Source organism: Hyla sarda, chromosome 7, assembly GCF_029499605.1.
Source record: "Hyla sarda isolate aHylSar1 chromosome 7, aHylSar1.hap1, whole genome shotgun sequence".
NCBI lineage: Eukaryota > Metazoa > Chordata > Amphibia > Anura > Hylidae > Hyla > Hyla sarda.
In genome coordinates, this window is record NC_079195.1 from 95,173,053 (window position 1) to 95,188,201 (window position 15,149).

A 15,149-nucleotide genomic window follows, 5' to 3' on the forward strand; every position below is an offset into this window, starting at 1 on the left:
TATTATGTGCTGAGGCGACAATGAGCTGTTTCTCTCCCGGGAAGATCCTCACACAGGGAGGGGAGGTATGGCTATGAAGTCAGACCCCCTAGACAAGATAGAAATCAAGGGGTGTTTGTCTTCCAGGAAGGTGGGGGCTACTCTTAGTGAGGGCTTTGAACAAAGACAAGGAGGATTTGATGAAGTCTTTCTCTAACTCCCTGCATGTAAGTGACAGCTGAAAGAGGAAAACTGCTCTATATAGTTAATTAATGATATTTAGACAAATAAATAGGTTGTTGAGAGGGAAAGGATGGGTTATGGGTTTAGTTCCCCCGGAGTACCCCTTTAATACATGAGGAGGTTTACAAACTGAGTGCAAATACAATGAGAGGTGCTATGAGGGAAAAATGGCAACTAAATCTGCTGCCTGTCCAGTAATTGGATAGATAGCAGCTTCAGGATCGCCGTGACCTGCCTCAGTCTAGATTCATTTTAAGAGGTACAGTATTCTCATTTCAGAAAGATATTCCTATCCACTGCATAAGGTATAATATGTTGATTGGTGGGGGTTTCATCCTGAGAATGGAGGATAAACCTCTTTTGGATGAATGGATCAGCAGCCCATATGCACGGCCAGCCTATTTATTCTGTATGGGGCTTCTGAACATCCTGAGCTCAGCTCTCTGCAATGTGCAGAAGCCCCATAGAGAATGAATGAAGTGCATTTGCAGTGCGTTCCAGTCAGTCGGGGGACACAGTTTTTCTTGCATTCTGGGGATCTGAGAGGTTGAGCCCCTGCCAATCCATTAATTAGCCCCATTCATATTCAACAGCTAATTTTGACTAGTCCCTTTCATGTTGATATCCTCTTTATTTGCTCTGTCTTGTTTTCTTTATTATATATTTTTTTTTAATCATTTTTTTTAGGACTATCCATAAATGGGATGAGCTCTTGTTCGTGCACTACAGCTGTAAAGGCGTTACAAGCTACAGACTATCTCTTCTTCCCTATCCAGTAGCACCACTTTTCTTACCATGATATCTGTATTCTACACATTTAGAAAATGTGCCCCCAAAGCTGCTCAGATCCTTCTAATCACAGTAACATGCTTTTGCACTGCTGGCGGGCTTGAGTCTGTTACCAATGAGTCACCAAAGTTAGCCTATTATTTTGGAACCAAGACCAGATATGAAGAAGTCAATCCCTTTCTCCAGGCTAACCCACGGTTGGTTACAAGGAAACAGGATCTTCTGCCAGATACTTGCACTCCTCTCCAAATTGTGTCAGTGATCAGGCATGGGACACGATACCCTACCAAACAACAAATAAAGAAGTTGAAGAAAATGTACAACCTAATCGAAGAAAGTACAAGCAGCTCTGAGCTGGTGAAGGAGCTGCAGAACTGGAACATGTGGTATGAAGACTGGATGGATGGACAGCTGGTGAAGAAAGGAGAGGAGGACATGAAGAATCTGGCTTATAGACTGGCCTCTCTCTTTCCTTCCCTGTTTACTTCTGATAAGTTCCTTAAATGTAAAATGTCTTTTACCACCAGTTCTAAGCATCGATGTGTTGACAGCACAAAAGCTTTTATCAATGGATTGGCACACACTTACTTCAAACTCCCTATACCAACTGAAGAAGAATTGGACAGTAAGTCAAACAGCTTTTTGTCAAAAGGTTGATCTCTTGGCTATAAACTTCTTTTAATATGGAACCCTCTAAATTCCTTCAACTGTGAGAGCAATATCTTGAAAACCTACAGAATTGTGGTTATTTGCAGGATTTCTGTACCTTACGGAGCAGAAATGGTTCTGTTAAGGGCATATTGCTATATACTGATAGATGGGGGATACCCTTGATACTGAGAACTCCCCTTTTCCTTTTGGAATAGAAAGTTTACATGTGAGGAACAGCAAAGTAACTAATCTTGTTCTTTTATGTATCTCTTGCAGACTTCAATACACTTTTTTTTTCAGGAATTGCACAAACTTTTTGGGATTAGTGGGAGTCCCAGAGGTGGGACCTTTTACTGATCAGATATTTATGGCACAATTATATATAAATGCAAAAAAACATCGAAAATATTTTATAGGCAGCTCCTAGTTCTTTAGCAGCAGTTTATTCCATACTGATCCCTGTTATCTCATAATATATAAAAGTCATCAATAAGATAAAATGGTTGTTGTAGGGAGGCCATTATATTTTATTTGAGCCATGAAAGCAGCACTCCCAATATGTTTGTTTTTCTTGCTGCCATTTAGAAAGATTCCTTATTTAAAATGTGTATTTATAAATGCGGACGATAAACCCCTGTATCTTTTCACAGGAGGTTGAGATACGTTGGTTTTCTAGACATGGAATGCAACAAACCTCTCTTATTCCCTTCATAGACATTTCTCAAAGATAACCAACATTATGCAGGATTGTGTTGGTAAAAACAAAGCTATCTTCTCCAAGTGCTGCTTCCCAGAGCATTTCCACTGTTTGATTACTCATAACATTGGTGCTGGTGGCACTTCTGTGACAAGTACTGAGCCTAATGCTGTAAATGTTGTTAAAAATGTTAGGCCTTTTTAAGCAAATAAATGGATTATGCATCATATGAGGTGTTGGCATATCACTTGTATATGGATATGTGATCACTTTATGACCAGTAGGTGTCAATGGGCCTCCATAATTTAGTGTAAATTAGAGTTAAGTTCACATCTGTGCTGGAGCTCTATTCACAGAATCAGTTCAAAAAGTGGGACATGAGGGGAGAAAAAAAAAATAAACGGAAACAAGACGAGCCCCAATAAAAGTCGGTGGGGTCCGTTGGGATCCAGTGGTGTCTGTTGTGCAATAGACCATGGAGCTTGATGCTCCCCCCTTTTATTCATTTATTTATTTTATTTTTTCAGTGCAGATGAGAATTTACCCTTACCTTTACTAGTGAATATTGTGATTAGTTCATAGTGAATAAAACAATGCAGTGAGTTGTCTCTATTTTCTGTATGTCTTTGAGCAGATGAGTTGTGCAGAAGCCCTGTGGTCAATGACACTTTAATGCGTTTCTTTGATCACTGTGAGAAGTTTGTGGCCCAAGTAGAAGACAATGACACAGCACTACATGAAGTGGACAAGTTTAAGGAAGGACCGGAAATGAAAACAGTACTGCAAAAGATTTCTAACCTCCTAGGCATTCCAGAGCATAAGCTGAGTGCAGGTAAGGTCTTTTTAATACTACAGAAGGTAATGTAAAGTATGTGACCAGTCACTTTACTATCCAGTGTTAGTGGCCTCTCAACAATTGTAGGATCAGAACACACTGTGTGTAGACAGTTGTATCTGCATAGATGTGTAACTGTAGACGAAAATGGAAGAATTTGTCTAGAAAATCCATTTTCAATAACTGGCCCAGATTTACTAAAATTAGTTAATTCTTTTAATTGTTTGACGATTTAAACTTAGATGGACAGTCTCTTTTTATATGTACCAGATTTATCAAAGTGTATCAGGCTGAGAATTGGTTAACCTGAAGACTGTAGTCCAAGTTTAGACCAAATATTAGTTGGCTTACTGCAAACAAAAATTGTATACCAAACATTTTTAAACACATCAAGGCCACGCCACCTTTTTGAGTGAGGCCATGTACCTCTTTCAGACCCACTGGAAAAACGTCTGAAACATTTCTTAAACTCATTTCTGGTGCATTCGCAAAAGTAAATATGGTCCTATGAGTTAAACTGTTCCGAACGCTGGAGCTTGTGATGTCATAGCCCCACCCCCCTCATGACATCACACCTTGCCCCTTCAATGCAAGTCTATGGGAGGGGGTGTGACAGCCATCACGCCCCCTCCCGTAGACTAGCATTGAGGGGGTGTGACATCATGATGGGGGGGGGGACGGGACTATAAAGTCACAAGCTCCAGGCTCCAGCGTTCGGAACAGTTTGTTCCAAACGCTGAGCAGCGTAGTACACACTTTAGTTCATTGGACCTGCCTGAATCGCCTGTAGAGGAAATTAAGCACTTAATGCAGAGTTCCCTGCCAGGCCTTTAATGATTTAATAGACTAAATATTATGGCTTCAAGGCTGCTTTAACTCATATAATATCAATCTATAAATTAAAAATATAAACTCATCTTAGGTATGTGTACATGTTCCAGCAAAACCTCCAAATGTCTGGAGATATTTCAAAGAAACTTGGTACACATTTTACTTATGTTATTTTAAAATATAGAAGAGTTTAATCAACCCTTCCTAACCCCATTAAGCAAGGGTGGGGTTTCTCTCTTAAGTTCCATGCAAGTCTATAGGACTTCTGGTACATCTCCTGATCGCGTCACTCTCGGGCTTCAGAGATTGCCCAGGATTTTTTAAACATTCTGCCCACTTTCCGGCAGTCGGGTGCAGAGAATAGTTAGGGTATGAGACTGGATATAAAAACAGGATATGAGGACAAGAGCGTCATTGTTGCTTTTCTTCTCCCACAAGGTTCAGGTAGAAAGATCTGGCAATGCCTGGTGACAAATGAAAATCCAAATGGATCTTACTGTGCATTTTGTTGACCTGTATCCGTCACAACAGTAACTGCATTTCTCTTTTTAAATTGCAGATTTAATACAGGTGGCATTTTTTACCTGTTCATTTGAACTGGCCATCAACAATGTTGTTAACTCTCCGTGGTGCCATCTCTTTGATGAGGAAGATGCCAAAGTATGTTTCAGAGCAGAGATTATAATCATATTGTAACACTGTATTTTATGTGCATCATAGTGCTATGCTTAATGTAAGCTATTTATACATCTACCATGTTAGGCTACCTACTGAAAAATGTGGGTCACTAAGCAATTAGTGCTAGACACACTTCCTCATGATAATATTCATAGATAATATTCAGTGTTCATAAAATGTGAGGCATTATCTACATATTAAGCACACACAGACTGCCAAAAGTCTTAAAACATCTGGCTTGTTCACATAAGACTCTCGAAGGATGTTCCTGAACATCCTTGCTGTGTCTTCAGCTGTAGGTAAGTCTGGCAGCCTCAGGAGAAGATAGACATCAGTCAGCCCGACTCCTGGGAGAGAAGGGATGGTGGTTTATTACTGTCCCTTTCTGATCACTGTTTACATGGCACCTAATGAGCACTTTGTATACAGAGCAAAAAGCATCCATTATGATTCCTGCTACTTAATAGCCAGGCATCTGCAGAAGCTGGGGGCACAATTTTAGCATTCAAAAGCTATATTATATTTAAAATTCATATAATAATACTTATGACATTACAATAAAGCCCCAGATATCACAAAAATAATTCTAAATTCTTTGAATATAATATACTCGAGTATAAGCCGACCCAAAAATAAGCCGAGGCCCCTAATTTTACCCCAAAAACCCAGGAAAAGTTATTGACTTGACTATAAGCCTAGGGTGGGAAATACATCATCCCCCCCCATGTAATCATCCAGGCCCCCGTCATCATCCAGACCCCCGTCATCATCCCCCCCCCCTTCATCATCACCGCCTGTCAATCCCTTCATCAGTGGTCTTCAACCTGCGGACCTCCAGATGTTGCAAAACTACAACTCCCAGCATGCCTGGACATCCATCGGCTGTCCAGGCATGCTGGGAGTTGTAGTTTTGAAACCTCTGGAGGTGCGCAGGTTGAAGACCACTGCGGCCTTCGTCATCATGCCCCCCTTCATCATCACTGCCTGTCAATCCCTTCATCAGTGGTCTTCAACCTGCGGACCTTACCCCTTTATTGTTCTTAGTCAGTTTCAGACTGGTCTAGTATGTCCATTACAAAAATCAGACACATTTTCCTTCTTTTTAGTACATGCTATAAGGTTTTTCTCATTCAGTTACCGTATATACTTGAGTATAAGCCGAGTTTTTCAGCTGAAAACGCCCCCCTCGGCTTATACTCGAGTGAACTCTCTGCCTGTCAATCCCTTCATCAGTGGTCTTCAACCTGCAGACTTCCAGATGTTGCAAAACTACAACTCCCAGCAAGCCAGGACAGTCCGGGCATGCTGGTTGTTGTCATTTTGAAACCTCTGGAGGTCTGCAGGTTGAAGACCACTGCAGCCTTCATCATCATCCCCCTTTTGTTTTGTACTCACCTCCCCTCGGCGGGAAGTTAGGGTGAGCTGGTCCGGGCCATCTATGCTGCAGGGACCGTCCGGTGGGGATGGTTAGTCGTTGCGGGCTGTCCATTTTCACCGGGGGGGCCTCTTCTCCACGCTTCGGGCCCGGCCCGGAGTAGAGACATTGCCTTGACGACGACACACAGGGACGTTGCGCATGAACGAAAGGGGGGGGGGGCTCTGGATGATGACGAAGGCCGCAGTGGTCTTCAACCTGCGGACCTCCAGAGGTTTCAGAACTACAAACCTTGCTGGGAGTTGTAGTTTTGTAACATCTGGAAGTCTGCAGGTTGAAGACCACTGATGAAGGGATTGACAGGCGGAGAGTTCACTCGAGTATAAGCCGAGGGGGGCGTTTTCAGCACGAAAAATCGTGCTGAAAAACTCTGCTTATACTCAAGTATATACGGTAACTGAATGAGAAAAACCTTATAGCATGTACTAAAAAGAAGGAAAATGTGTCTGATTTTGTAATGGGCATACTAGCCCAGTCTGAAACTGACTAAGAACAATAAAGGGGTAATCTTGATTATTTATATATTTGCTCAAGAAAGAATAAAAAGAGAATGTACTCTCCTACCAAAGATCCTCTGCTAGAGCAGTTCTGACTGTGCTGCTGAGCACTTCCTGCATGCATCCCAATGCATAGGAAATACTCACTGGAGCTAAAGCGAGTCACCAATGTGCATTTTCTATGTTTAGTCTTTTAAAGGAATTATTTCTTGAAGACAATGCTGTTCATATGCCCTGTTTGGGCCTTGTAGGTGGGCATCCCTTGCCCTTGACCTCCAGCCCCAGCACTCGAACCCTTGCAATCTAAAACATATCCCCTTACCATGAGACTACTCCTTTAAATTAAAGGTGAACTCTGCCTCTAGACATCTTTTCTCCCTATCCAAAGGATAGGGGATAAGATGTCTGATCGTGGGGGTCCCGAAGCTGGGACCCCCGCGATCTCTGTGCAGCACCTGGCATCAGTTTAGAATGCTGGGTGCGGGCGACGGGGGTTGTGACCTCACGGGCACGCCCCTCAATGCAAGTCTATGGGAGGGGCGTGGCATCACAGCCACGACCCTCTTGACCCCCGCGACCCACTCCAAGAGTTCGGAACAAAATGTTGCGAACACTGGGGCAGCGTAGTACCTCTTTAATCTGCAATATGTGAACTGGTCCTCTAGATGATGCCAATTACATTGGTCATCTAATCAAATTGTATTTTGGGAATTATCGTTTCAGTTTTATGTTAATGTAGAAAATTGCAAATGGAACACGTGAAAAAAGCTCAGAAATTTAATTAGCTAATTTATCTTTTATATGAAAACTATATGGCAGGGGTCTCAAATTATCTGGGGGCCACTGGAGGGAGCAGCTGGTTGAGGCTGGGCCGCATGCGCCCCTCACATATAATGCCCCCATCCTGCGCCCCTCACATATAATGCCCTCATCATACTCTGAATTTAACCCTGCCACACACTGCGTCCTATAAATATAATACTGTCACACACTGCGCCTCTGAATTTATACAGATTACACCTCACTTCACACCTTCACCTCCCTTCCTCATGCCTGCACCCCCTCTTCCCCTCCATTACTGTGCCTCCTGCCTGCACCTCCTTCATAACTGTGCCTCATGCCTGTATCCCCCTTCCTCTCCATTACAGTTCCTCAATCTTTCTGCTCTGTTTGCGAACACTGTCTTCCTTACGGACATCGGCGCCGTCCTCAACGCGATGCAGCTAGACTCTGCCCACCGATGTACAAGCATACAACTCCACATCCGATGTGTGGCAGCGGTCACACCACTACAAGCTCTATTAACACCACTCGCGACTTCGGTCAGTATTCTGTGACTGCGGTCGCAAAGGCAGATGCAGTGCAAGTGCCTGGCAGCCTATGCAGCAGGCCACCCATGCGAGCCTCTGCGCCTATTTTAACAAAGGAGCCTGGAGCTGTAGCTCCATCCGGCCCTGTGCCGCAAATGGGCCGCGAGTTTGGGACCCCTGCTATATGGCCAGTTAAATGTTATGTTACCAATATCGTAAAGTAGGAACATTTCCCAATACAAAATAATTGTTAGGCTGGGTTCACACCACGTTTTGTACTTACGGTTCCCGTATACGGCTGGGAGGAGGGGGCGGGGCTTAATCGCGGCGCCCGCACTCAGCCTTATAGGGGAACTGTATTTAATGCATGTCTATGAGCCGACCGGAGTGAACCACAGCCTCCGTTCGGCGGCGTTTTCGGCCGTATGCGGTTTCCCGACCGCAGGCAAAAACGTGGTCAACCGCGTTTTTGCCTATAGTCGGGAAACCGCATCTGGCCGAAAACGCATAAACCAGTGGCCTATTAGCTAACTGAAATAAACCTCCAAAGAAAACAGCATGTGAGTCAAGTTCATGCAAAACACAAGTGTACATATAATGGCCGTGCCAATCAGTTCGCATTGTCCTCATCGGGATCATCATGCTTTCAAGTATTCTCTTTATTAGGCTGCCTTATGCCTGCTAGCCTGGAGACTGGAAGTATTCATACCTATATATCAGGACCTGGCATACTGAGAGACACATGTTGGCAATACTAAGTGGATGGCAACTTCCCTCGGCTATAGGATTGGACTATATGTATCCTAATCTGATTTATCGCCGATCACATCTCACTTAATTACAAGCAAGCCTACATCAAGAGACAAATCTAACATCATCTTTTGTTCTCTATCTATCTGTTATCTAAGCAAAAAGGCTCTGATGGACATATACATGTACTCTCTCTAGACGGCACTGGACTTATAAAGTACCGTACATCCTATACCTCCTGGCCATTGCATCTAGATATATACTTATGTGAGAAGAGATACAGAGGCACTTATCTTTTTTTATTCCCCTAGTCCTCTCTGCCCTTCTCCCTGATGAGTTGTGCCACTGTGTAACAGACACACTGAAACGCGTTGGCTAATTGTAATTATATCATCTGTAATGTTCTATGTGAACACTGTATAATGTGTACACTTGTGTTTTGCATGAACTTGACTCACATGGTGTTTACTTTGGAGGCTAATAGGCCACCGGTTTATCTGTACTTTTCCGTACCCAGCCTCTCCTCCATCCTAGACCATATAGGGTGAGGTAGGAGGTTCCGGATGCGGGATGGCTCTCTGTAGGAAGGCCTCCTTGTATTAACAGGTAGGAGGTCCATTGACCAGCAGGGTCATAGTATAGGATATACAGTGGTGGGCCTAAACACGTTTGGCCAGCTGTAACTGATTGTATTATTTCTATCACATTAATAACACATTTTGTACATGTTCATTTTATTGCACGAATAATAAAAGCTATGCTTTGAGACATCTGTGTACACCCTATTATACTGTGCAAAGCAACACAGGTCTAACATTCATCAGATGCTCATTTATACTACTCTAATGCTTTTAGGCCTGAAAAAATGGCAGATACGGTGAGGAGATTAGCACTTCTCGCCCTTGTATTGAGTAGATCAGGTTCTAGCAGAAGGGTTAATTCCTCCTGAGTTGGCTGATACTTCCTACGGTGTTTTGGCCAATTAGGAGACTTAGAAGACTGGCCAATTACATCTGGTCTTAGCATACATGTGTAAAGACTGGCTACACAACTGCCATATTGTTAACCTCTCGGTATAAAGTAGTAATAGAATCAAGAGAAAGAGGTGCCATAAAAATCTTCCTTTTATTGATAATTATAATTAAAAAAAACACCAGAAGTAGTAGTGTGATCCTTTATCAGCTACCACGAGCTCCCAGCGATACCTGGATATCAGCCCAGCTCCCTGCCTCTGTAGGGTTCAACTACTGTACTGCCGACCAATCCAGTCCTTGGGTCCTACCTGTGCAGTATGGGGAATGGTTATGATCTCACTGGACACAAGCCATTGTTAGATGGAGTAATCCACTGCCTTGCTTCACTGTATAGTGCACCATCATATGTGTCGCCATATTAATATTGAAAAATTAGTCTTTATGCAGGACTAGCTGTAGAGACTTTAGTTATAGGACAAAACTATTGTGTGGGCATAGTAAATAGAGTATAGTATTCCTCTTTTGATGTGTGTGTAACTCCACCCCCCCCCCCCTCTGTATTCCCCTAATGTGCACATTATTTATATGCATTTTAGTGCTCGCTGACATGTGTACTAGTATACTAGTATACTATTTATACTTATATTGCATGAGGAGGTATGCATGGATTCCTTTTGTTATATCCTATTTGTAAACCTTAATGGTTAGATCTGTACAAAAATCCCCCCCCCCCCTTCCATATTTAACAATAAGGTTATGAGGACAGAAACGTGTTGGGATTATATATGTTTCAAATTTTCTTTATTCTTGCTTAGTTAATACCATTTACTTAACTTTAATATATAACTAGGTCCAGTCCTTACTTTTCATTTATTGCATCTAATATGTTCATCGTGTTTGAAATTTTCACTGTGGCAAGTCCCTGTTGCTTGTTTTTGTGTGTGTGTGTGTGTGTGTGTGTGTGTATATATATATATATATATATATATATATATATATATATATATATTAGTTTTAAATATTTTAGTACCTTTTAGGATAACAGATCATCATACTTCTTCTGGTGGTTTTTACAATTATCAATAAAGGAAGACTGTTACAGCACCTCTATCTTTTTGATTTACTTTATACTGTTTGTCTGTTTATTGCCTGTTTTTGTTTTTTGTTCTATGCCTGTTAACCCATTGTGTCCTGACCTACTTCCCTGACTTCTGTACAGTGTTTGTTTATTGGCTTTTATTACATCTTGCACTATAGTAGAGTAGGGTTCAGCACAAAGTTTAAGGCCATTCTATTAAGGAAGTGGGCTCCCCAAAAGACTGGGATAGTCTGGGTAAGCTCAGGGCTGCTCTTTCCCCTGCCCAACGTTACGTGCCCTGTTGTGTAAGGCTTGGTTCACACTTGCCTATTATAAATGTTTTATCTGTCTGTATTATGGCCACAAGTTTCAACTCAACCATGGGTCATAGGACCCCAGCTGACAGCAAGTCCCGGCCTGTGGTTTGACTGAGACATAATGGCTTAATATGGATGTAAAAATATGTCCGTATTAGACCTGAGTGAACCACCTTTTTGAAAATCTCCTAAATGACTGGTGGGGGTTCAACCAAAGGAAACTACACCACTCCCAAGAATGGGAGAGCTCACAGAAATACATGGTTGCTTACTGTTGACTTTATTAGTAAGAAACTGGCCTATAAACAGTACATTTTACTTTGCTTAAGACATTCTGCTTCTCTTTATTCACACCTAGGTCTTGGAATACCTCAATGACCTAAAACAATATTGGAAGCGGGGCTATGGATTTGACATAAACAGCCGGTCCAGCTGTAACCTGTTCCAACATATTTTCCAGCATTTAGACAAAGCGGTCTCTGAAAGTAAAAGGTATTTTCATGTTTCCAGCAATTGTGTTTTCTTGTCTTAACCACAAGATATTGCGTCCTTTATAACTCATTTTAGATTAATCCAGAGTTTGTTTTGAATTGTCTGTTCATACTTGCTTATCTTATTCAATTACAAATAATTTTTTACTTCAAAGATTTGAGTAACCTGTATTATGCTGGAACGTTATGTATTGATTATCTTTTTATTTTTATTTTTTATGTATATGTTCTATCTATTCAAGCCACCAATCATAGCTGCACATTTGCAGGAGCAGGTCACCAATGTGCATTTTCTATGTTTAATGTCATTTTAAAGGAATTATTTCTTGAAGACAATGCTGTTTATATGCCCTGTTAAAGGGGTACTCGGGCAAAAAATATCTTATCCCCTATCCGAATGTATCCTACAGGATAGGGGATAAGTAGCTGATAGCTAGGATAGCTATGATCTTGGGAACGGGGGGGGGGGGGTCCTAGAGAGAACGGGACCCCGACTCTCTGTGAGGAGCATGTGTCATCTATTGCTAGACAGCACACACTCCATTCGTTTCTATGGGAGCGCTGATGATGACCAAGTGCTGTTTTACGGTCTCCTTGGTGCTCCCATAGAAATTAATGGAGCACGTGCCGTCTACCACATGCGCTACTAACTGAGCCAGGTTCCGTTCCAGAGATTACAGGGGGTCTGACCACTGAGACCCCGCACTGAGATCAGCTTGTTATCTTCTGTCCTGTGGACAGGAGATAAGTTAAAGGGGTATTCCAGGATTTTATTTTGACTATGCTACAGGGGCTGTAAAGTTAGTGTAGTTCATAATATAGTGTCTGTACCTGTGTGTGATGTTTTCTCACAATTCTTCTGTGATTTTCGCCCCACTATTTATTTTTAACAGCATACAAAATTACTCATGCCTCGGGATTTCTCAGGTTGCAGTGCGTCGAGACCTGACATCGCTAATCAGGTTATCAGACTGAGCCTATCCTGATTCAATTTTGCAGCAGCTGTAGGCCCCCTTGTTAGAAAACACTGTGTTTTAATGGGTGGATGGCTGATGAGTGGGAGGAAGGAAAGTGACCTCAAACTTTCAGGCATAGAACTGTGGGATGTGTAGTTTAGAGAAGGAAATACCCAGTTCTGGCAGGTAAGTACTAAAATCACCTTTTGGTGGATAACCCCTTAAATTTTGGCTGGAGTTCTCCTTTAAATGAGAAATGGGTCTGCTTATTTATACGGGTCCAGCAGAAGGGCCTAAATCATAATTGCGCTCCCAAGCATAAACATAAACAAAGTAAGCCTATAATTTGTGTATATAGTAAAGGCAGGGAGGGCCTAAAATGTAACTTTTAATAAATCTATTAAAAAGTATTTTTTTCACAATAAACACCCAGTGTCAGTGTTGTAAAATAGAATTAAATAGATAATACCAGTTGCAGTATACTAATAACGTATAGACACCAACATCCGGTGTCCACACTGTTAGCAAGATTGGTCTACAAGATACAGATTCAGTAGCATAGTGATCCAAAATCACATATAGACAAAATTCATTAGTATATAATTCCCAACGCGTTTCTAGCGCAATCATGCGCCGTCCTCAGGGGAATAAATCAAAAGCAAGCTGTCAGGTATCGATAGCAACCTGAATGAATATGTACAGTTAGTTATCCTGTATGCATCAAACATATCCACTTTTCCTCAATGGAGGATCACCTATACTGCAATCCCTTTAAAAAGGAGCAGTTAGTCCCACTGCTCACTGAATCAAGGACTCAATTGCCGTAAAACTCCAGTTACATATACAGTGATGTATTCAGGTTCGGTACTGAACTTCGGCAAGTAGTTCAGACGGAGCGCATACCTGCAGTGGCAGGGAGCCGTCACAACCGGCTACAGAGCACACAGTACCCGGTTGCGACGGCTCCCTGCCACTGCAGGTATACGCTCCGTCTGAACTACTTGCCGAACTTCAGTACCGAACCTGAATACATCACGGTATACGTACCTGGAGTTTTACGGCAATTGAGTCCTTGATTCAGTGAGCAGTGGGACTAACTGCTCCTTTTTAAAGGGATTGCAGTATAGGTGATCCTCCATTGAGGAAAAGTGTATATGTTTGATGCATACAGGATAACTAACTGTACATATTGATTTAGGTTGCTATCGATACCTGACAGCTTGCTTTTGCTTTTTTTCCCTGAGGACGGCGCATGATTGCGCTAGAAACGCGTTGGGAATTATATACTATTGAATTTTGTCTATATGTGATTTTGGATCACTATGCTACTCAATCTGTATCTTGTAGACCAATCTTGCTAACAGTGTGGACACCGGATGTTGGTGTCTATACATTATTAGTATACTGCAACTGGTATTATCTATTTAATTCTATTTTACAACACTGACACTGGGTGTTTATTGTGAAAAAAATACTTTTTAATAGAGTTATTAAAAGTTACATTTTAGGCCCTCCCTGCCTTTACTATATACACAAATTATAGGCTTACTTTGTTCACTTTTTAAATGGAATTCATGGCAAACCGACCTCCTGTTAAAATCTGGTTTTAAAGGGGTATTCCAGGCAAAACCTTTTTTTATATATGTCAACTGGCTCCGGAAAGTTAAACAGATTTGTAAATGACTTCTATTAAAAAATCTTAATCCTTCCAATAGTTATTAGCTTCTGAAGTTTTCTGTCTAACTGCTCAATGATAATGTCACATCTCGGGAGCTGTGCATAATGGGAGAGTATCCCCATAGGAACTGCACAGCTCCCGGGACGTGAGTCATCAGAGAGCAGTTAGACAGAAACAACAACTCAACTTCAGAAGCTAATAACTATTGAAAGGATTAAGATTTTTTAATAGAAGTAATTTACAAATCTGTTTAACTTTCCGGAGCCAGTTGATATATAAAAAAAAGTTTTGGCCTGGAATACCCCTTTTAATGTTATAGATATTTACCTTTTAAAAGCATCACTCCAATCAAAAATATCAAGGGCATTAGCAGGGTGATGACTGATCCCTGTCTCGCTGTGCTGCTCTATTCCTCAGCTGTTCATTTGGCTCTGTTCCCGATGCTCTGTATTGTGACCAGTCATTTCTCAAAGGAGTTTGTGTGAAACGAAAGTCACTTTTTCTACGTCAAATGCATTGGCAATGGAGCCTGGTGAATCGCAGAAGAATGAAGCCAAACGGTGAGACAGAGAGCAGGAAAGCTGTTTAATCTCACCCTATTAATGCCCCTGACAGAATAATATTTTTGGCCAGTTTCCCTTTAACCCCTTAAGGACCCAGCCATTTTACACCTCAGGACCCGGCCATTTTTTGCACATCTGACCACTGTCACTTTAAACATTAATAACTCTGGAATGCTTTTAGTTATCATTCTGATTCCGAGATTGTTTTTTCGTGACATATTCTACTTTAACATAGTGGTAAAATTTTGTGGTATCTTGCATCCTTTCTTGGTGAAAAATCCCCAAATTTTATGAAAAATTTGAAAATTTAGCATTTTTCTAACTTTGAAGCTCTCTGCTTGTAAGGAAAATGGATATTCCCAAAATTTTTTTTTTTCTATTCACATATACAATATGT

At 41.6% G+C, this 15,149-nt stretch overlaps 1 protein-coding gene across 4 annotated transcripts in view; it reads left to right on the forward strand.

Moving 5' to 3' along the window:
• Window positions 1-15,149, forward strand: part of MINPP1 (multiple inositol-polyphosphate phosphatase 1) — a 71,574-nt gene that overhangs the window by 6,069 nt on the left and 50,356 nt on the right. For all 4 annotated transcript variants that reach the window (XM_056530039.1, XM_056530038.1, XM_056530040.1 and 1 more), the window contains exons 2-5: window positions 910-1,636; window positions 2,994-3,191; window positions 4,585-4,685; window positions 11,423-11,556. In XM_056530039.1, coding sequence (XP_056386014.1) covers window positions 1,018-1,636; window positions 2,994-3,191; window positions 4,585-4,685; window positions 11,423-11,556 — 1,052 coding nt within the window. In that variant the 5' untranslated portion in view covers window positions 910-1,017. The remainder of the gene's footprint in view (window positions 1-909; window positions 1,637-2,993; window positions 3,192-4,584; window positions 4,686-11,422; window positions 11,557-15,149) is intronic.